This window comes from Dreissena polymorpha, chromosome 2 (genome assembly GCF_020536995.1).
Source record: "Dreissena polymorpha isolate Duluth1 chromosome 2, UMN_Dpol_1.0, whole genome shotgun sequence".
NCBI lineage: Eukaryota > Metazoa > Mollusca > Bivalvia > Myida > Dreissenidae > Dreissena > Dreissena polymorpha.
In genome coordinates, this window is record NC_068356.1 from 140,824,914 (window position 1) to 140,848,417 (window position 23,504).

General features: G+C 36.0%; 1 protein-coding gene across 1 annotated transcript in view; it reads left to right on the forward strand.

Annotated features, from left to right (window-relative positions):
• Positions 1-23,504, forward strand: part of LOC127869224 (uncharacterized) — a 74,490-nt gene that overhangs the window by 19,435 nt on the left and 31,551 nt on the right. Inside the window, exon 3 of the mRNA XM_052411601.1 lies at positions 14,960-15,103. Coding sequence (XP_052267561.1) covers positions 14,960-15,103 — 144 coding nt within the window. The remainder of the gene's footprint in view (positions 1-14,959; positions 15,104-23,504) is intronic.

Sequence of the window (23,504 nt, forward strand, 5' to 3'; positions counted from 1 at the left end):
ATGATCATCATTACAACTCTCTTCAAAACATATTCACCCAAAAACAACATGACTTTAGGTAACTGCATTGGGCAAATAACGAATTTCGGCACATTGTTAATTTGCAATATTTCAATTACTCATCATTAAACGATCAATCATGTCTCACACAAAAAGTACAATGAGTCACACAACGCTTTTTACAATCCACTAAACCCTTTTCAATTGCTAATTCTACACATCCTTTTAGCTGCAAAAGCACCTTAAAACCCCGAGACCTTTCCATTCACGGGCGAAGCAACCAACTGCGAGCCATTGTCCCTTTATGCGCAGCATTTTAGACCACAGATTAATCACCGTACAATTTCTGCTTTATCCTCAAGGTGGTTTTGTCTAAATTTGGTCACTTCTTATTGTACTAAATCACTGGAGATTTCGGTTTAAATCTGTTTTATCAAAAATGTCGGGGATTTGTCTCAATTTGTACAAGATCGTTAAAAGATTTAGAATTTATATCTCTAACCGCATCATCGCCTAAAGAAAACCAAAAACATCGCTTTGGGATGAGGTTTGTGTTGAAAAGTCTATTCTCCTGCTGCAAATGTAATTTGCACATTGAACCGAATTTGAAACTAGGCTACTTAAATGATGAACATACACGTATAGTTACGTCTTTCGTTCGTGAAAACATAACGTTTGACACATATATATTTGGCAATGTGTTTGCGACATCCAGTTGTTTTGGCATTGTGACATCAACCGCGTTTTAACTAAATGTAGATCTATTGCTGTCAGTACATATATCGACGTGTCGTAGTCCTGTGCAAAGTTTGTTGAAATAGATGAGCCGTGCTATGTGTTAAAGGGGTTTTATCCATGTTCTTAAAGTGTCGTCCCAGATTAGCATGTGCTGTCCGCCCAGGCTAATCAGTGATGACACTTTCCCCCTAAACTGGATTTTTGCTAAGAAGGGACTTTGTTTAACCGAAAAATATCAAACAAGCGGAAAGTGTCGTCCCTGATTAGCCTGGGCGGACTACACAGGCTTATCTAGGACGACACTTTACGCACATGCATTAAACCCCCTTTTCACAGATCACAACCCAAATATGTAAGACATAATGTAATGCCGGTCAAGTATTTTTTGTCTAATATATAAACGCCAATAATCATGTTTACATCGATCAATATTTTAATGATCTTAACAAATATGAATCTGTATATAAATTATGTTATATTTTAAGGCAGAAAAGGCGGATGCGTGTGGTCTTTTATTTCAAGGAATTTCAATGGGAATTTTTACCAGAACTTTCAGTTGACTTTTTAGGACTTTAAATAGGTATTCAATACCCCTTTATTTTACTTTTTCAGACTTTCAATAGATGACTTTTAAAATTTTCAATAGGTATTGACTATTTAAGTCCTGTCACAGGACTATATGGACATTCTTGGATGTTCAATATACTGTCAATGGACTTTCAAGGACTGTCAATGGACTTTCAAGGACTGTCAATATAATATAGAACTTTAAATGGACTTTCTAGGACTGTGATTGGATTTTAAAGGACTTTCAACAGAATATAGAACTTTAAATGAACTTCTTAGGACTGTAAGTGGACTTTCATGTACGGACTTTCTTGAACAGTTACTGTCAATAAAATGTTAATGGAATTTCTTGGTCTGGCATTGCGTTTTCTAGGAAGTTCAATAGAATTGAAATGGGCTTTCCTGGATTTTCAGTGGATTTTCAAAGGACTTTCTTGGTATTTCAACGGACTTAAGGGGATTTTGAATGACTTCAAATTCACTTTTTTAGGAACTTCTTGGACAAAAACTGTACCTTGGAGGACTTGGACAAAAACTGTACCTTGGAGGACTTGGACAAAAACTGTACCTTGGAGGACTTGGACAAGAACTGTACCTTGGAGGACTTGGACAAGAACTGTACCTTGGAGGACTTGGACAAGAACTGTACCTTGGAGGACTTGGACAAGAACTGCACCTTGGAGGACTTGGACAAGAACTGTACCTTGGAGGACTTGGACAAGAACTGTACCTTGGAGGACTTGGACAAGAACTGTACCTTGGAGGACTTGGACAAGAACTGTACCTTGGAGGACTTGGACAAGAACTGTACCTTGGAGGACTTGGACAAGAACTGTACCTTGGAGGACTTGGACAAGAACTGTACCTTGGAGGACTTGGACAAAAACTGTACCTTGGAGGACTTGGACAAGAACTGTACCTTGGAGGACTTTCAATTGAGTCTAACGCTTATTGAACGCATCTTTTGACTTCAGTTTGCGGACGTTATCTTCACCCATCATCTAATGATGCTTGTCAACCATTGAGAGATTTGTGTTAATAAAACGCCCAAGGTATATGTGCAATGTGCATCCTTTTTAATATATTATCATTGACCCAGCTATCATGACACTAATATACCACCTACGTGCAGTACACTGACCGTCAGAAATGCCCGAGTCCCCATCAACCATAACTCGTTTCTGACCAGTCAAATGGTCGCCAAGAATAGAGGTAGCCGGGTATGGGCATAGTAAAAATGAGCCTCGTTCAAGGAAAGCAGGGCTTAATGCATGTGCTTAAACAGTCGTCTAAGATTAGCCTGTGCAGTCCCGCCCATACATCATTGCAGAATAACCCACACTTGATTTCCTTCTTTGTCTATAGAAAACAAGTCGCGTGCCGTGTTAGAATTTAAAGTAGCCCAATACTCTGCGGAAAAATAATTTTCTATCGGAACGTAATGTCGCAATCTATGAGATCTCGGACGGTCATCAATAATTTACGATTTTTGTAAATATCATCATTTTTGTTTTCATACACAAATGTTGATGTATTATGAGTTTTTTTTCTTGCATGCACGCTAGATGACGGATTTCATCTTAAAGTCATTCGACTCGTAGCGAAAGCAATAAATTAGAGAAATTCAATAAAAAAAGATATTGTCTGTCTCACCCTGATTTTATGGCCAGTTTATGACCAGCAAATACCATAAATTTCCAACAAGAAAGTAGTTAAATCGACGTGACCTGTTTAATTATAAAATTAAGTCATGTATGTACGAGTGTTTTGCATTGATAAAATTTATCGTTTTTATCGATTTTATGACATTTTTCTGAACATCTTGCTACCTGGTGGACTTAACTACTGGACATAGCTCCGATGTTTTCCATAATCGGGAACATTGCATATGAAGAGGATGATAATGTCTGAAAAAAATAATTTCAGTCGCGTTCTGAGAAAACTGGACATAATGCTTGTACGTTAAGTGTCGTCCCAGATAAGCCTGTGTAGTACGCACTGGCTAATCAGGGCGACACTTTCCGCTTTTATGGCATTTTTCGTTTAAAGGAAGTCTCTTCTACACGAAAATCCAGTTAAGGCGGAAAGTGTCGTCCATGAATAGCCTGTGCGGACTGTACAGGCTAATATGGGGCGACACTTTACGCACATGAATTAAGCCCAGTTTTCTCAGAACACGACTCACACTTTAGCTGCGTTCTGGGAAAACTGGGTGTTAACCCTTTGCATGCTGGGAAATTTGTCGTCTGCTAAAATGTCGTCTGCAGAATTTCTAAAATTAGCATTTTCTTCGATTTTTTTCAAAGAATACTATCAGAATAGCAAACAGTTTGGATCCTGATGAGACGCCACGTTTTGTGGCGTCTCATCTGGATCCAAACTGTTTGCAAAGGCCTTTAAAATTCAGCTCCAGCGCTTTAAGGTTAAAGGTCAGACGAGAGGGCGCGTCTGCTCTCACAAGTTGTAACAGATTTGTTATGTAACCTGTTATGTCATGAGCACTCAATATTGACAGAGATATATTGTTTGTTATGTTTCTATCATGGTTGACCGCGTGGAAAAAGTATGCAAGATAATTTTATCATAATTTAACGATTTACTATTATATTATATAGACCTTTTACGACGTATGCAGTGACAGATACAGATGCGACAATTAACTATGTCTTTATAATTAATGATTTCCCCCACTCTAAATAAGTGTTGTTTTTACCACGGACCTATAAAAACAATCGGATCATAACGACAAAAGATGTTTATTGTTTTATTTACAACCAAAATGCGAACCCTATTTTGAATCTTGACACATTACAATATATTCTCAGATCGTCGGGAATAGCAATAAATGTATAAATCAAAAAATAATTTATATAAGAATAAAATTATCTTTCTATAATAAATTCCCCGACATCATACCACACCAACGCTGAACCAGCGTAGTGCGTGTATAAGGAAACAGCATCTAAAATTAAGTAACCGGTACTGGGGTAATGTGTTGTGTTCAGAGAGTTAAATGAGCCAAAAACAAGTTTAACAACAACTTATCTAATAAAATCAAATCAGAGCCTTTTTGACAGTCGGAACTGCTCCAGTGCTTTCGTTACCCTACTTTTGTTTTGAAGGTTATTCATCACTGATATACAAAAGCAATGAGATACGCCAGTGATACGCTGATACCATCTGAAAAAGAATTTGTCAAGCAGACCAGGTCATTGCATTTCTTTATTTGAACAATAACCTTTACTCATAATCGCACACTGGACAAACCGGTCATAGGTTACACATCACGAAATATATATACACAATCTTAAAGGGGCAAATTAAGTGAATACTGTCTATTGAAAAATAGAATTCTTTTGCCAAACAAAATTAATTATTGTTTTGAAAAAAGGGGCGAAGACTCGCTTGCAAACGTCCGTTTTGTTTGTTTGTTTGACATATTTAAAAGTGGTCTGAAATGTGTACTATTATTCGTTAAGAACAAAATACTGTTACTGGTTTGAGAACCAAGTCAACGGCGCTGTGTGCGGAAAAAAATAAGACTTAGCTTAAGTTATACAATAATTTAATCGCGTATATATAGCGCTCACAAGTTTGTTTTACACATATTTTTTACGTATCGTCTATTTATGTTATTATTACTGTAAAATAATGCATGTAATACATACTGTTGCGACATTCAATTAAACACAGGACTTTATACATAAACAGGCTTTTTCCGCTCCATTTTGGGAAAACGCCACACTGGAATTTTGGGAATTTCGCGTCGTGAAAACCCCCATTTTGGGAAAAAAATTAATCGCAAAATTTGCTCAATTGGGAAAGATTATCGCATGTACATAGTGTTTCTTATATTTCAAAGAAGCCGTTAACTGGTAAATAACGACTTTTTTGATAACTTATTATTAAAATTTTACAAAATATTATGAACATGTGTGATAAGTGCACGTTTTTTAATCTGAATTTGGGGAAAAGGCCTGGTCTTTTTTTAGGTGAAAAAAATTGCGCGAAGCGCCGGATTTTGAGGAAAATAAGGAAAGTCTTAAATAATCATTAACATATTTTATTGTTTTTAAAAACAAATTCAATGCAACAGATAATTAAATTATGCAATACTTTCTATTTTCTACACCGGATCAGGTTAACTTACATATTTAAAGGTTAAAAAAAAAAAAAAAAAAAAAAATTTTTTTTTTTTGGAATTGGGAATTTTTTTTCAATTGGGAAAAAAACAACCAGATTTGCATTGGGAATGGGGCCGAATTTCGGACCCGTGGCATAGGGCGGAAAAAGCCTGATAAATACAATAAAAATACATGTATAAGATACCAAACAAATAATTACATTATCATATTTCAGATAGCTCTACGCATTGTTTCGCATATTTTCTTTGCAAACATGGTGGCTAAGTAGCTTTGTATGATATGTTGAATAAAGTGCTGACAAGCGATACACGCTGTATTTGATAATCATGATCGATATGGAAATACCGGACTTGATTATATCTATAGTTAACTATTTGTAACACATTGTTTATTCCGTAAATGTCATTGTTTGAACACCGCGTGAATTCACGTCGATATTTCATTAAAAGTTCGAACATACATAAAAATGTAGTATCGATGATTTTAGAACAGAACGTTTGGAATACTCATAGCTAGTAAAATATTGAATAACTAAGCAAAAAAGAAAAAGGAAGGAAAAAAAGAGACATAACAATCAAACAGCTTTATATTCAAAATTACATCACACCAAAACGTTACAAAAACATGAAAATTAAAAAAGCTGTCGAATGGAACATTTTAATAATTTTTTTACTAGTGACTATCTTTGTAAAACCCTATATAAATATCTCTTGGGCAAAGTTTATCTGTAACGCAATCCCTCATTTGCTCAGCTGGCGAATTGTCCATACTAGGACAAGTTTACACTATATTTCCAATGGCGAATTGTCCATACTAGGACAAGTTTTCACTATATTTCCAATGGCGTATTGTCCATACTAGGACAAGTTTGCACTATATTTCCAATGGCGAACTGTCCATACTAGGACAAGTTTACACTATATTTCCAATGGCGAATTGTCCATACTAGGACAGGTTTACACTATATTTCCAATAATAACTAATCTTTTAAAATGACATTAATATTGTCCTCGCTCGGGCAAAAAAAACGGGTTTAATGCATGTGCGTCAAGTGTCACCGCAGGTTTGCCCGTGCATAGTGTGCAGTCCACACAGGCTTATCAGGGGGACACTTTCCGCATTCGATGTATTTTTCGGTTAAAGGAAGTCTCTTCTTAGCGAGAATTCAGGTAAGGCAGAGGGCTTCGTTCCTTATTAGCATATGCAGACAGCACAGGCTAATCTGGTACGACACCCTTCGCACATGCATTAAGCAAATTGTTCCCATAATGAGGTCAATATGTTCAATAATAAATACTCTTATGAAATTATGTAAACAATACACATGGAAATAAAAAGCTCACAATTCTTCCAAATGCAGTAGCGGTTTCGTTTTTGTTTTTTGTATATGAAACATTTGTCACGCTTTTTATACAATCAAATACATTGAATCGAATCTCAAAGTTATTTTAGTTGCAGGAACCATTCAGGTTTAGTAATGCATATTAAACATGCTTAACTCTACCGGTATTCAAACAATCTTATGCATGTTCAGCTTTTATGCAAACCTCATGTAAATAGTTAGGTTAAGAGCCGTGTCTGTTTTTGTGCGCAAACGCTTCCCGCTTTCATGCCTGAGAAATTCTGAGATCCGAAATAGATTTCATTATTATTATGACGAATAACGTACTTTGAACGGCCTATTGCGTGCTTTTCAGTGTTTATATACTTTATTTTTAAGATTTGTTATATCAATAAAAATGATTCATCTACACATATATAGCTTTAAAAAAACGATTTCCTATTTTGCGTTATTAATGAAATGTGTCTCTTTTGATGATAATTTCAATACGTCTTAAAGAGTGCATTTCCTGTTCAAGGATTTGTGAAATGTAATTGCAAAACAATAATTAGATTTAAACATGATATGCATAAGTTGGCACGTATTAAAAAATAACATAATAAGGAAATCAATTTTTAAAGCGCTTTATATGATATCAAAAAGTGTTTTAGTCGCTTTATTCGGTAACGAAATAAATGAGTGACTATTATTAACGAATATATTTACAGTCGTATTAAAACATTATTGTTTTAGACTTTTTATTCCAATACTTAATTTTAATATGTTCATTTAAGATCAAGAGCATCGAAAGCCTTTTTCCTTATTTAAACGTCATTGAGTGCGTTTCCTGGGTGGAACCAGTACTCGGTGTCTTTATCGGGGAGAACGCTTCCACAATGGGGATTACACCTGTGATCTCCCGGTCACTAGACGAACACCATGTTCAGTTCGCCACGGTTTCCTCCTTATTTAAAGACTAAGGTCTAAGAATTGATAGTTGAATACAGTCTCTGGTAAATGCGCGTGGAAGATGATACTAACATTTAACTACACAGCCAACTTAACATGTAATCAGTATGATTCCGTATGCGTTTAATTGTGTATCCTTTAAGTATTAGGGATTGTTCTTTTCTGTTAATTCTAAACCTCAACGGGAGCTTTTCTAACGGTAATTTGAGTATTTACTAAATTAACAAATACCGAATCTTGTGCACACACGCATTCAACGGCATTCAGCGTATCGAAATATTCCCATATCGCATGCTTTCGTGCATATTATAGTAAATTAACGTTGAAACGTGTTTAATTTATGTCCTGTTTACAATGTAAAGATAATTGCCATTTGTACAGCCGAAATGGTAACTTAAGTCGATTCGATTTTTTCCAATGACTAAATGCATAAATCATGTGAAAGACATCATAAAAAATACGAAATTATTCATAATCACATTGTGAGAAATTTCGAAATGGCGATTCTATCACGTTCTTTATGGGATTGTTTATTACATATTATGTTTACGGGTTCTTTCCCTACTTATTATATGTGTATGACACTCCTTTACGTTAAAATGACTGGACAAACAAAACGAAAACTAATAAAAGGCAACACCGTTGTTTTGCCCGGGTCAATATATTCAATCGCTACCGTCTTCGTTCAATGTTTTGTGTTTTGATGATATTTATTTAGGATTGACTGCTGATAATCCATGGCTTTTGTATTGCTCGAAAGTGTTTTACAGTCCGCACAGGCTAACCAGGGACGACACTTCGTTTTTATGATATTTTTCGTTTCAAGAAAGTCTCTTCTTAGCAAAAATCCAGTTAAGGCGGAAAGTGTCGTCCCTGGTTAGCCTGTGCGGACTGCACATGCATTACACCCTCTTCTAAATAAGCACGGCCAAAATGTACTCAACATGTGATGATAAACAAGATGGCTCTCTATGATGTCTTTTCAATTCTACCACTGCTATTTAATTGTTGCTACTGAAACGTTTAACTTTTTATTCTTACTGCCAGTCAAGCTTGGGCTATCACCCCTACCTTTCACCATCATCACCATCGCCGCCGCAACAACTATCACCAAAATCACCACGAACATCATGACGGCCCACCACGAGCGTCAAACCACCATTGAAGAAATCACTACCATCATCAGGCCATCATTATCAACAACACAAGTGACATTTCCGCAACAACAACGACCCTCACCACTACACCATAACAACAACAACAACAACAACAGTGAAAACAAACTTACTTAAATATCGCGTAGTATCGCTACGATCCACAAAAACTCGTAACGACAATACGAGTATTGTTTTGGGAAAACTGGGCTTAATGAGTGTGCGTTAATTGTCGTCCCAGATAAGCCTGTGTAGTCGGCAAAGGATAATCACCGACGACACTTTCCGCCTCGACTGGATTTTCGCTTAGAATTTTAAGTGACAACATTTTCATAAAAACGGTAAGTGTCGTCCTTGATTAGCCTGTGCGGACTGCTAATCCGGGATGAAACTTTCCGCACTTGCAATACGTCCAGTACCCCCAGAACAAGGCTCACATATGCGTACAGGCGTCCTTGAATCGAATAAAACACGTCATGGCCACGGTGTTACCCAAATGTCACACACGAAGGGAGTAGTTATTCGTTTTTCGACACTTATCGAGCCATATTATCCAATTTACGCAATTATGTTAAGGCACTATTAAGGAAATCAAGATCAATCTGCCATTAAAACGGCCATTATAACGGCGCCACTGTCTATCCTTCAGTCACAATTTTGTCTCGTCAATTTATGATCTGAAAGAGCTCAATATTTTGAAATTAAATTATATTAATCGAATTTGTCTCATTTAATAGGTTATTCGATGCTTATATTTATAATCGAGGCTCGGTTTGGGAAAACTTGGCTAAATGCATGCGCGTAAAGTGTCGTACCAGATAAACCGGGAAAGTCCACACAGGCTAATCAGGAAGTCTCTTCAAAACGAAGAAAAAGATGTTTGTAGATACACAATGCTCGTTTTTATTATTGTTTTGCATATTTTTATTTCAATTTTAATTTCTCGCAACGATATCTATTCATACGACACATGAACACTAACATGGTACCATATAAGTGTTCGTGTGTCGTATGAATAGATTTATTCGCGGGAAATTAAAATGGAATTAATTGTGTCACAAATAAATAAAAACGAGCATTTTGTATCTACACAAATCTATGTAAGCATAGCACATCTAGCGTTGAAATTGTGGCTATTGCTATAAGGAACACTGATTATTTAGGTGTTAAGTTTATATTACGAAATCCTTTACGAAATTGTCGTTGATTTTGAGCGTTATAGAGACTTTAAATCAAAAACGGATTGTAACGATCAAACCACTGCAAGAACTGCGAGAACTTTAGACACGCTATATGTGATCAGATGCCGCCCAGGCCGTATATATACTACCACATGTACTGTCGATATATTAAAACAATATGGTCATTGTGCATTAATATGTATACTTTTGTGTTACTAATATATGAAACTGAAATATGTTGGGGGATGAAGTATAACTTTGTATGATAATTACCGGTATAAGGAGCTTAATGAATGTGCGTAAAATGTCTTCCAATAATATCCTGTGTCGTCCGCACAGGCTAATCAGGGATACACTTTCCACTTGAATGAAAATTTCCGTTCAAATGATTTTTCTCCTAAACGCAGCCCAACTCTAGGCGGAAAGTGTTGCCCGGATAAGCCTGTGCGGGCGACACTCTATGCACATGCATATATCCTATTTTAACTCGCCATAAAATCATCGGGAAGTCAGCTGATGTTAATGTGAGAGTGCTGTTTCAAAATGACACTGCTATTTTTTGTTTACGCATTAAGTTATTTTATAGATAATAAGTACATACTCGAAACTTAACCCTTACAGTGCGGGAACTGAGTTGTGAAGGCCTTTGCAAACAGTTTGGATCCAGATGAGACGCCACAGAACGTGGCGTCTCATCTGGATCCAAACTGTTTGCTATTCTGATAGTATTCTTTGAAAAAAAATCGAAGAAAATGCTAATTTTAGAAATTCAGCAGACGACATTTAAGCAGACGACAAATTTCCCAGCATGCAAAGGGTTAAAAACAAACACATCATGATCAACCTCATACCCTACAGCTCATCTTAACACGTGCATGTTTCAGATGTTTAAATGAGGCTTATCAAAAATAATAAAACCCTTCCTTGACTGGCGGCGTTTTGATTTACTTTTATCGGTATTTATTGCCATTCCAAAATGCCAAAATCGTCTCGTCACATCCTCATGTCTTCGGACATCTATTGAAGTTTTAAGGCGAATCTTCCGTTTGGTCACATTCCAACACTCAGTGACCTAAATTCGCGCCAGGTCAGGACAACAACTGGGCGGTTAGAGTTTTAATAATTTATTTTTATGACTTAATTTATGGCGGAAGCATAATGTTAAATTTGATTGTCATTCCTTGTTCTGTCATGTCCCTTGTGTTGGGTGGGGTCAGAGAAGAACTAATCTTGCTCATATAAGAGCCTCGCACTGAAAAACAGAGCTTTATTCATGTGCGTACAGAGTCGTAGAGCCTCGCACTGAAAAACAGAGCTTTATTCATGTGCGTACAGAGTCGTAGAGCCTCGCACTGAAAAACAGAGCTTTATTCGTGTGCGTACAGAGTCGTTCAAACAGAGCTTTATTCATGTGCGTACAGAGTCGTTCAGCTTTATTCATGTGCGTACAGAGTCGTTCAGCTTTATTCATGTGCGTACAGAGTCGTTCAGCTTTATTCATGTGCGTACAGAGCTTTATTCATGTGCGTAAAGAGTCGTTCAGCTTTATTCATGTGCGTACAGAGTCGTTCAGCTTTATTCATGTGCGTACAGAGTCGTTCAAGATATAGCGTGTGCAGTCCGTGCTTGCTGATCAGGGACGACACTTCCCGCCGAATCTGGATTTTCTTCAAGATAATTAAATATAAAAAAAGCGAAAAGTGTTGTCGCTGATAACTTCTCTGGGACGACATTACATGTACATGCATTAAGCCCCGTTTTCATCGGACAAGGACTTAGTGTGGTGTACATCTAAGGACATTATTGGAGAGTGCAACGTACTCACTTAAGCTAAACAACAACAGCAACATATGTTCAGCAATAAAGCTTACAATAAAGCTTCTAGCCTACAATGGTGAATATAAATGCATGTAAACGTTAGCAGTGAGTTTTGTCATTTAAATGATAGTTTTATAAATCTCACGATAATTGATATTGCGTATGCTTGCTGAAATTGCAATGACTGTCATTCACACAATTCAGCTAATTGACATAAACATGGGCGACAGCTTTTAATAAACAATCGAAGACAACCAACTTCTACAACAGCTTGTTTGCCACGCCTTTTTGATAAATAAAACAATATGTGGGCGAAATGATTCATGTGGTAATAGGGATTTAACTAACAATGCATGCTCATCTCTCTTATAAAATATCGCGGATTACATAATACATTATCACCGGGCCGTTTAGTACAGAAATGTTATACAAATGATTAAACATTTCTGTCAATAACTGACATTAATTTTGCGAAAAGCATTTGTAGATGCCGGGAAGCATATAACTACTGGCCTATACGTTTTAACGACCGTCCGTCCGTTCGAGGTTAACTAAAATGAAAAGTTCCGTCTTTCATTAATACTGCTTGCTTCACCGCTCTGACACTTGGATGGATGGTGTCTTTGAACACTAGCAAAATAGCAGCAGCATCTGACCTCTTTTTAAACTTGACAATTACATATTTGTTAACTCAAATTAATTCAGAACGTCTAAAGTGATGCTTAAAAAAAATGACGGATTTCATTAATCATCAATAATGCTTTCTACAAAACTTTGATACTTGCATGGATTTTATCTATGAACACTTAACAAAGTCACATCAACAGACTTTATTGTTGACATTGAAATCGATCTACGTTTGGACTTTTATAGTTATACAACGGGCCAATGAATCGTACAAGTATAACATACCATCTATTGCTTTTGCGACTTAAGCATATATATTCTTATTTTAAACAACACTATATCCTTGTTAGCAGTTGTTTGGAACAACAAAACAAAACAATTATCGTGCCTTAATATGAATAACCTGTTGTATAGAATCTTTATATAAACATATATCAATCGTATATTAAAAAACAACAACTAACAAATAATTAATTGTATGATCGAGTAATGCATCAACACAATTATGAACATACTGATGTAAATGAACTTAGACATGTACATAAAATGTGGTAATCATTTGCACGAATTAGGGCGTGAACTGTGGTTAATACTTTTTATCAAATCAATTCGATGCGTATCCATAGTGCATCGAGCAAATCATAATTGATGCATTTAAAATTTCGTGTTGATTTTAAATTTGACAGTCGCTTTGGGAAAACGTAGCTTAAGACACGTGCGTAATAAGTCTTCCCAGATTAGCCTGTGAAGTTGAAGCGATCGGGGCATTAAGCCCAATTTTCCCCAATGGTGCCTCATTTACGTGTGATGTCATATTGCGTTTTACAATTTGCCACTGGTCATAATAATATTTTTATTCAAAACTGTATTTACGTTTTACAACGTACACTTATTTTACATGCACTCTTAAGGTGGAATGCAAATATAAACCTATTGGACGGTTTAATATTCTTTGTAAATATTTTATATCGCAAGACTTGATGTTTGTCAATTGCTTTTTCACGTGCCTTTCGTACTTTTGTTCAAAGGTTAAAAACTTGCGTAGTACTACGCTCCTATAAAGTAGTTAACCGCAAATATTTTATTATGTTTCACCTCGTATAACATTTAAAATACCTTAACCGTTCCTCGCTTCATCGGATTCGATTAATTCCATTCAAGAATAAAAGTGTGTTCAGTGTTTATTAGGATTGGAACCATTTCAAAAAGAAATCTGTTAACCATGGAGCATTGAATAAGACGCATTCTTTTGTGGCATTTATTGAATGCGCGCCTAAAGAATGAAATGCTTGGAGTAATTTGATTTTAATTCAGCGTTAATAAAAATCGGAACATATTTGCAATTCATTTACGCCCATCCTTGATATTTTAGTCACTTAATGCGATCAAAAGAGATCAATATAATTTAACAAAAACATGTTTATGAGATTTTGTCAGGTATTTGCATGCCCATGAATTCAATTTCAAGCTTCGTATTTTTATTCCAGGTCAGAAGGAGGGCTTAAAATGAGAACATGTTGAATAACACCAATATTGATTTAGTAATAAGATTTCTGTCGGGTAATGAACCCCTTGCTTGTATATAGAATTGAATGCGGTTAAATAACATAGGTTTTACATATAGACTCATTATGTTTGAATGAGCAAGAGTTTCAATGATTTCAATACTTTGATTTTTTTATAATTGTAAAATTACACATAGTTTGAAGATTGTGATTGCATTCTGGAAATTATGAAGACTTTTGTGTATTTTTAGCTATCCGGTAATATAACAATGCATATATTTGCTAAATAGACAATAGGTTCATTTTTGAATTTCGTCATTCTCTTTTTAAATGATGCATACACACATAGATTTATGCCCCAAAGTATAAGTAAGGCGCAAACGTGAGTACGAACTTTTAATTGTATACCTCTGTGTATAACTACTTTGACCTGTCGTGTGTTTAACCCATTCATGACTAGCGTCCTGAAAAAAGGACACTGCAAACACCGTAAACCCAGATGATACGCCGCATGATGCGGCGTCTCATCTGGGTCTACGCTGTTTGCTTAAAGGAAATTCTGTAAGAATTGTTCTAAATAAAGAAATAAATATACAAGACATCCCTAATTTTGGAAATAAATTGATCCAACTTAGAAGGATGGGGGAGTCCACTAGGCATAAATGGGTTAATTACGTTTTGACCTCGACGGAACTTGAGCCTATCTCTTGGACATTTTATTTTTCGTATTGTTGTGTTTTATCGGTACAAAAACGCTATGAAACATCAGCGACTATCTCCTGCCCCGAAAGTTTTATGATACGCGGATCAGCAAATTGTTGTTCATTAGCCGATTGCCAACTTTTAAAATAAGATTAATGTCGTTGTCTCTAACTGTTGCAAAATAGTTGCCGAATCTATTTTAACTAAAAATAAGTTTCTTGTTTTTTTTCAGATATTTTAGGAAATTGTCCGCCATCTTCTACCAGTGACGTCACTTGCATCAATACTCAGACGTGCACCGACACTTCATCACAGTGCGCGCGCAACTTGCGGTGTTGCGCAATAGACGCGTGCGCAGAGCGGAGATGTGTAGAAGGTAAATCAACCACGTTGAATTTAAAAATAGATAATAAAATCAGTGTGTTTTTTTAGCTCGGCTACTTTCGGAGAAAACCCGAGTTATTGTCATAGCCAGCTCGTCGTGTCGACCGCCGTACGCCGTTTGCCGTCAGCCGTCCGCCGTAGGCGTCGTGCTAAAACCTTAACATTGGCTCTAAAAGCAAAGTGCTTCCACCTACAACTTTGAAACGTCATATGTAGATGCACCTTAATGATTTCTACACGCCACACCCAGTTTTGGGTCACTAAGTCAAAGGTCAACTTCACTGTGACCTCTTAAAAAAATTGACAAGCTTTCGCAGCCGAGCGTTGGCAGCCGTTATGCGGTGCTCTTGTTTATACAAGCAATAGTTTTAGAGAATTTTATAAGAAATTCATCCATACTTGTGTGCGTAACCTGTTTTACTGACTACTTTTAAATTACCACAAATGTAAATCGACAGAAACTTAAGTTCTTACTTCAATATCCGAAACTCGGACATCTTAGATATTAGGCATGTATATTGACCTCAGGTCAGGATACAATGGCGTGTACAATTTGTTGGTAGACAATCCTTCGATTCAGGCGAGATGTCATACAACATCCCGCCATTTAAGTGGGTAATTCATCGATTGTAAGTGATAGACACGGTTGGATGCTTTAAAAAAAACTCTGTTTAAAACTTTCTCACAGGTTTTGAGTTCATACTTAAAACAGCCTGTTGAAAAAACTTGTGGTTGATATGGGTATTAAAAAATGTAATACTTTTATTTGTGCACAGAGATCATTAGCCCTTTGCATGCTGGGAAATTTGTCGTCTGCTAAAATGTCTTCTGCTGAATTTCTAAAATTAGCATTTTCTTCGATTTTTTTCAAAGAACACTATCAGAATAGCAAACAGTTTGGATCCTGATGAGACGCCACGTTTTGTGGCGTCTCATCTGGATCCAAACTGTTTGCAAAGGCCTTCAAAATTCGGTTCCCGCACTGAAAGGATTAGATTTATTTGACAGCGTGTTGCTTGGTAAATTCAAGATCACCCGTTCTAAGTTGATGCAATTTATGCATTTTTACATCTATAACGAACTTACTGTAAACTCATTACATTTCGCTAGAGATAAATTATGTAATTTTTTATGAACGGCTAATTAACTCTCAGATATTAATTATGACCGAAGAGAATATATCAGGGCGTAGTAAATATCATACAAAGTAAACAAATAAAATGTTAGAACTGAAAATACGTGTAAATCTCCATAGAAATTTTTTAACATCCAATTGGAAAAGACTGTACGATTGCTTCCTTAAACATAGACCACTCATTTTACAAGCATATTTTAGCGTGACTTTAACAAACGTGAGAAGTTCCTTTTAACAAAAAACAATGGCTCCCTTTGGAATGCTGTTTGATTGCGCTAATAAAATCTATTAACATTATTACGTCGTTATTTAATGTTCACATACATCCACTGGATGCGACGCACGTATCACTCTGACAATAAACTGCACTTAGGGTTATTCAATGCACAAATGAAACAAGTAATTAATTTTTGCAACACGCTGTGTTTCGATTTATTAATATGCTATTAAACATTCATTATTTCATCATTGAAACGACCAACAGTTTAATAATTTAAAAGCGTTTTAATTAAGTGCCGTTTTGTTACAATATCGATAAATATGTATACAGCCTGTTTTGCGCTGACGATTAATTAAGTATGCAGACGATGGTCATTTGAACACTAGAGCACACTGCTGAAAAACGATGTGATTTTCTTCGCAGCTTAGATCGATTATTTATTGAACAAAGATGAACAAGAAAGACCATTAAAAAGGGAAATAACTCGATGTATTTGATTCACGGAAGCCTCTAAACAAAATATTTAAGTGACTTACGGATAGGAACACATATGCATTTTTTTTAAATTAAACTATGTTTTTATTGTTGTTTATTCAAACTTCACTTGTTTAACAAACAGGTTTACTATTGCTTACATGGGCAACGCTCTGGTCTTCAAATTAAAGTATTTTTTCTTCTAAAGGGAACTAACTTAAAATAGTATTAGTAAATCGGCATAACAAATTAAGAAACACTTTTACGTTCATATGCCATATGCATTCCAGAACTTTTATATATGATCCTCACTCTGTGAAAATGGGCCTAAATGCATTTCTGTTTAGTCCGCACAGACTAATCATTGACTTCATACTCCGCCTTGACTCGAACTTTGCTTTAAAGATACATCCTTGAAAGGAAAAAATACCACAAAGGCTGAAAGTGACGTCCCTGCTTAACATGTGATGACGTCACGTGTATTTATCCCTGATTTTTTTTTTCAGAGCGTCTTTAATTTATAAACTTGAATTATACGAAGCGTTTGATGTTATAAAAACTTAAACATAATAAAATTGTGTGGAAATATATGTGTGAGACACGCTCTGGGAAAAGGGGGTTTAATGCACATGCGTAACATGTCATTCCATATTAACATTTGCAGTAAGCACAATCTAATTAGGTACGAAACTTTCTGTTTCTATTGTATTTGGTATTTTTTCGTTTGAAGGAAGACTCTTCTGGACGGAAATCCAGATAAGGAGGACATTGTCTTCCTTGATTAGCCTGTGCGGACTTCACAGGCTAATCCAGGACGACACTTCACGCACATGCATTAAACCCCCTTTTTCACAGAGCGAATCTAACCCTAACCCTACAATCTTATTGTAAATATTTTTTTTTATTTAGTTCTTATATCACCGGATTTTGAAACGGACGCGAACTCTCACGATCAAGAAATCCTCTACGCGTAAATGACACGTGCGGGTTTGTTGTTCCATTTTATTTCTGGCGCCAAGTTGAATATACGGCGTTTGAACATTATGTTATTTGTGTAGGAATGGCACCAACTGACCAATCAAGTCTCACGTATCACGCGTGTTTTGCAAGTATCTGTTGCCATCTTTTTGGTTAACAAGGAATGTGTGTCGGTTATCCTACTTTTTAGAGTTTTAAGTCCATGATTCAACCAGAGTTTATTTAACCCATTTATGCCTAGCGTCTAGAAAAAGACTTTGACAAAGAGCGTAGACCCAGATGAGCCGCCGCATGATGCGGCGTCTCATCAGGGTCTGCGCTGTTTGCTTAAAGTAATTTATGTAAGAAATATTCTAAAGATAGAAATAAATATACTAGACATCCCTAATTTTGGAAATAAATTGATCCAATTTAGAAGGATGGGAGAGTCCACTGGGCATAAATGGGTTAAATGGGGTTTGTCTTGATAATTATCTTAGACGATAATAGCAGTATTTGTGTGTATCATGCAGTTAAGGCGAAACATTAATTAAATTTAGCAATGAGAAAAAGGTGTTTGGTTAAGTGTTAAACGTGTTTTCTTAATTTAAAAATAATCTACAACAAATGATAATGATAGTTATATCAGAATGTATGTTGGATATTAAGCAAAACGAGTTGACAACAATATTTTAGATGATGCCTACGTTATGCAGTTATGAACATAGACAAGCAAAGTACTGACAGTACTGGTGTGACGATGGTTTTGAAGAGGATGGATATAAAAGCATCAATTTAAGTTTATCTACATCACCACAATTATGTATGTGGGTAGGAAACAAAATTGGTTACGAAAATTTTGGGTACGAAAAAATTATGCCAAAAACATATGGGAACGAAAAAAAATTGCGTACGAAAAAAAAATTGGGTACGAAAAAAATTTTAGTACGAAAAAAATTTCGGGTACGTAAAAAATTGGAACGAAAAAGAATGAGTACGAAAAATATTTGGGTACGAAAAACAATTGGGTACGAACAAAAAATTGGGTACGAACAAAAAATAATTACGAAAAAAGATGGGTACGAAAATTGTTGGGTACGAAAAAAATGGGGATTCGGGGAAGTAGTACCCGAGGGGAACTTGACCCATTCAGCGAAACTGGGTGGCGGGTTACATTCTCGATCAAATCTAAAATAACTACATTTGGGGTTTTCCCAGCGACACAGCGTGTGAAGTGCCACCTGGCAGTTTCGTGTCTGGTTCCTGTTCCGAACCTCTCGATAAAATTGAGAGATGACGGGAACCAAGCTGCCTTTACCTTTATCAGTGATACTCAGCGAGGTATGCCGATTAAGAAAATTTATCTTACTCAATCGGACTGGCTCGGTCTTTTACATAGGTCGCCATTGTGAAGAATTTTTTCGTGGTATTACTTAGACGAGCTGCTTCGCTGAAGCAGCATCGTCAAAAATAAGGACAAATAAATGAGACAGACATCGCCCCACGAATGGTCGGTGTTATCTCTGTGAGCACATCCCAGCCGTCCGTGATTTGACTGCGATATTTGAACCTAGTACTTGATCAACTCAAGGTTTTTACGTAATTCAATCATGCGTGCATTCGTCCGAAATTGAAGTTTCGTAAAGCATTTTAGCGACGTTTTTTTTTGTCGCGTATGAGTCAGTCATGAATGTTTTGGTTTCGTTGTCGACTGTAGGCAGTACACTGTAATGCACCCGTGCACGATTTATTACTCACAAGACGCCGTGCGGACTTTGCACATAAAACGATTGATTTATATAATGCAAGTTGTTGGCGATACCAATGATGCGTTGCAAAGGAAAACTTGCGGCGAAGCTACTTTTTGCTAATGTCCTGTTAAGTGTATTTAATCATTTCCGTTTTGTTTTCAATGTATACGTTTTTTATAAGATTTGCAATTAATTTAAATTGTTTGCTTCTTACATATATTGTTGAGCGTTTCTGATTCCACATCGGCATTGTGGTGACTGGTCTCATTGTACAAATTTTGCCTATTCCGGAAAAATGATAACCTACCACTATAATCATAATGTCCACGATCATCGTCAACGACTTCGTCCTAATTCTTATCATCATCATCATCATCATCATCATCATCATCATCATCATCATCATCATCGTCATCGTCGTCGTCGTCGTCGTCGTCATCATCATCATCATCATCATCATCGTCATCATCATCGACTTTGTCTTAATTCTTCTTATCATCATCGTCACCGTCGTCGTTATCATCATCATCATCATCATCATCATCATCATCATCATCATCATCATCATCATCATCATCATCACCATCACCATCATCATCATCATCATCATCATCATCATCATCATCATCGTCAAAACATCCATCTTGATGTAATAATCCCCATTGGTGTGGTTTTCATCCAAAATGATGCAGAGTTGGTTATTTAACAACCATGTTTTGTCATGGAAGGATTTTTGCTCCAAACAAAGCAAAATGTTGTTTCGTGAGAAATTTAATTTGTGAATGCGTTAATTGATCATGAAACATGAACTATCCGATCATCAAACAATCATGAATCGAAAACCAAAAATAAAGTACTTTAATTAAGCGTGCATTTATGCCGACAGCTTGTAAGTTTGGTAAGTGCCCACTGGTGCATTGAATGATTGACTCATCGGGAATACAAGTACATAAACTGTCTGCATCTGTGGTGCATTGAATGATTGACTCATCGGGAATACAAGTACATAAACTGTCTGCATCTGTGGTGCATTGAATGATTGACTCATCGGGAATACAAGTACATAAACTGTCTGCATCTGTGGTGCATTGAATGATTGACTCATCGGGAATACAAGTACATAAACTGTCTGCATCTGTTAACAGTCAGATTGTAAATGATAAAAGCTGTCGTTTAACGTGAAGAAAATGTCAGTCTCTCCCATAAACAGAGTTATTTTAACGTTTGATTCGTCTTTAAAAAATCTAAACATCAATTAACGGTTTTAAGTGATTCGAAGGCGTATAATATAAGAATGTTGTTGCGTATTCAATAGCATTAAGTATTTTTGGGACTTAATATGCCTTTTTAAGAAAGTAAGCTTCCAAATATTGTTATGTTTTTATATTGATTCGAAACATTAAGTCCCGACCAATTAGATAATCAGTTTTGAACATTAATTGCTGCTGATCTTTACATTCACGGCGACATAACTGTCTCAACAGAGTAGTTGTTGTAAACAAATTTTCATAAAACCTTCTATTAATTGATGTTATTCCAATCTAAAGTAGTATACATATCCGTAAAAAATTCATTTAGCGATTTGCTATGGAAATGCGCGTTCATTCACACGCTGATTGAAATAGTGGCAATGACAGAGAGTATATATAGTAAAATAGCGCCTTTCGAGGGATTAAGATCTGTATTTTTGAAAAAACTCTTCAAGTGAGAAATTGTACTCTTTTTTTCTTCTTATTTATTTGCCATACTGTGTGGCCCCGTAGTACTACGCTCCTTTATAAATAGTCAACAGCAAATATTTGATCATGATAATTCAAATGACCTCGTATAATATTTGAAATACTTCCACATTCTCACTTCATCGGATTCGATTCACTTCATTCAAGCATAACATTATAATAAGTGTCACTTGGATTGAAACCATTTCAAACAGAAATGTGTCAGCGATGGAAGTTCAACATCGAATGAGATCATTCTTTGACAGTATTCAATGTTTAACCGTATAAATTAATTCCACATAAACGTTAATAAAAATGTGGAAATATTTGCATTTCGTGGCGTAATTTAATCAAATAAACGAATAATAAAACATGTTTGTGAAATGTTGTCATGTACTTGCCATGTTTGCACGATCATGAAGTCTTGTTCAATTTCGTACATATATATACATTTCAGTCAATGGCTGTAGTTATAAAAGGAATATTTGACCATTTAAAATAAACAAATATAAAATAGTATTTTTGTTAACAAATATACAAAGATGATTCGATTTCGGCATCAAACTTATCTTATCTATAAAGAATAAAATAATTATATAAAACATGTCTTGTATGCACATTTTTATGGTATTAATCGTCTACATAAGTTAAACTATGTATGAGTGTTTTCAACTCAATTACAACGAAAGCTAGCACGAATGGTACAACCACATCGACCGTTTCCTAAATGCACCTTCCCCATTCGTATGATGTCCATTTAAATGGTAAGTGAATGATTTGCAGTGAGTTTACACCAGATGCAGTTCAAACGCAAACTAATTTGCCGTGTTAATCGTAAAATTTTTCGCAATCTTATTGACTATCGCTCAATAAAGAAAACCTCAAAATAAAATTATTTTCTTAGTGTTTATTTGTTGCAAAACCTTTTCCAAAATCATATTGAGAATTAAAGATATAACCTTATACTTGAGCGGAAACTCGTGATTTATGCATATGCTTAAACTTTCGTACCTTATACGCCTGCACAGTTATCACAGGCTCATCGAGTACGACACTTTCCGCTTTATCATTATTTTGTTTAAAAGAAAGTCTATTTTAAACGGGAATCCCGTTTAGGCGCAAAATGCCGTCCCTGATTAATCTTCGCGTACTTTTTGCTGAGGCTAATTAGGGACGCCACTTTACGCTCATGTTTAATGTCCCGTGTTCCTGGAGCGCTGTTCATATGAGCCGTGCTCTGTGAAAAGAGGATTTAATGCATGTGCGTAAAGTGTCATCCCAGATTGGCCTGTGCAGTCCGCACAGGCTAATCAGGGACGACACTTTCCGCTTTTATGATATTTTCTGTTTAAAAAAAGTGTCTTCTTAGCAAAAATCAAGTTTAGGCGGAAGGTGTCGTCCCTGATTAACCTGTGCGGACTGCACAGGCTTATCTGGGACGAATCTTTACGCAAATGCATTTAACCCCTTTTTCACAGAGCACGGCTCATATGGAAATACCATTTCCTCGAAACAGTACACGAACAGTAGCTATCGTCGACATCAAGGACGTTAGGGTATAAATAATCCGGACTATGTTGTGAGTGCAAAGCGGTATCTTAATTGAACGTTTTCTTTGTAGAAAAATCCTGTGATTAAGACTAGATGACAAACACTATGCCGTAATTTAAGTTTATGTAGAGGATAATTCATTGTAAGTGCTATGAATGCCTCAGCGGTTCTTTTGTCACTTGTGGAGGTCGTGTTGAAAGCAGTCCGTGGCTGAATCTCGTATACGAGATTGGTATAAATACAGATGAGATAATTGTGTGTGCAAATACCAGACATGAAAACTTGAGATGGCCTTGCGATTAATTTAGTGTTCTACCTGTATTTACGCCTTATACAGCTAATACTGGTAACTCATTTTATTTTGAGGGAATCAAGTTTGCACGTTATTGTTTAAGGGTTTAGTAAACTGATCGGAAACACATATGTAAACCACGACGATATTTATAACATACACAGAAAAATAAATAATTAGCAATTTTAATACATGTTTATCTTCAGAGATAAACATCCAAATCGAAATGTTAAATCATCATGATTTTATCCTTTACAGAAGAACACTCATTTATTATTTTCATTGGGGAAGCTGT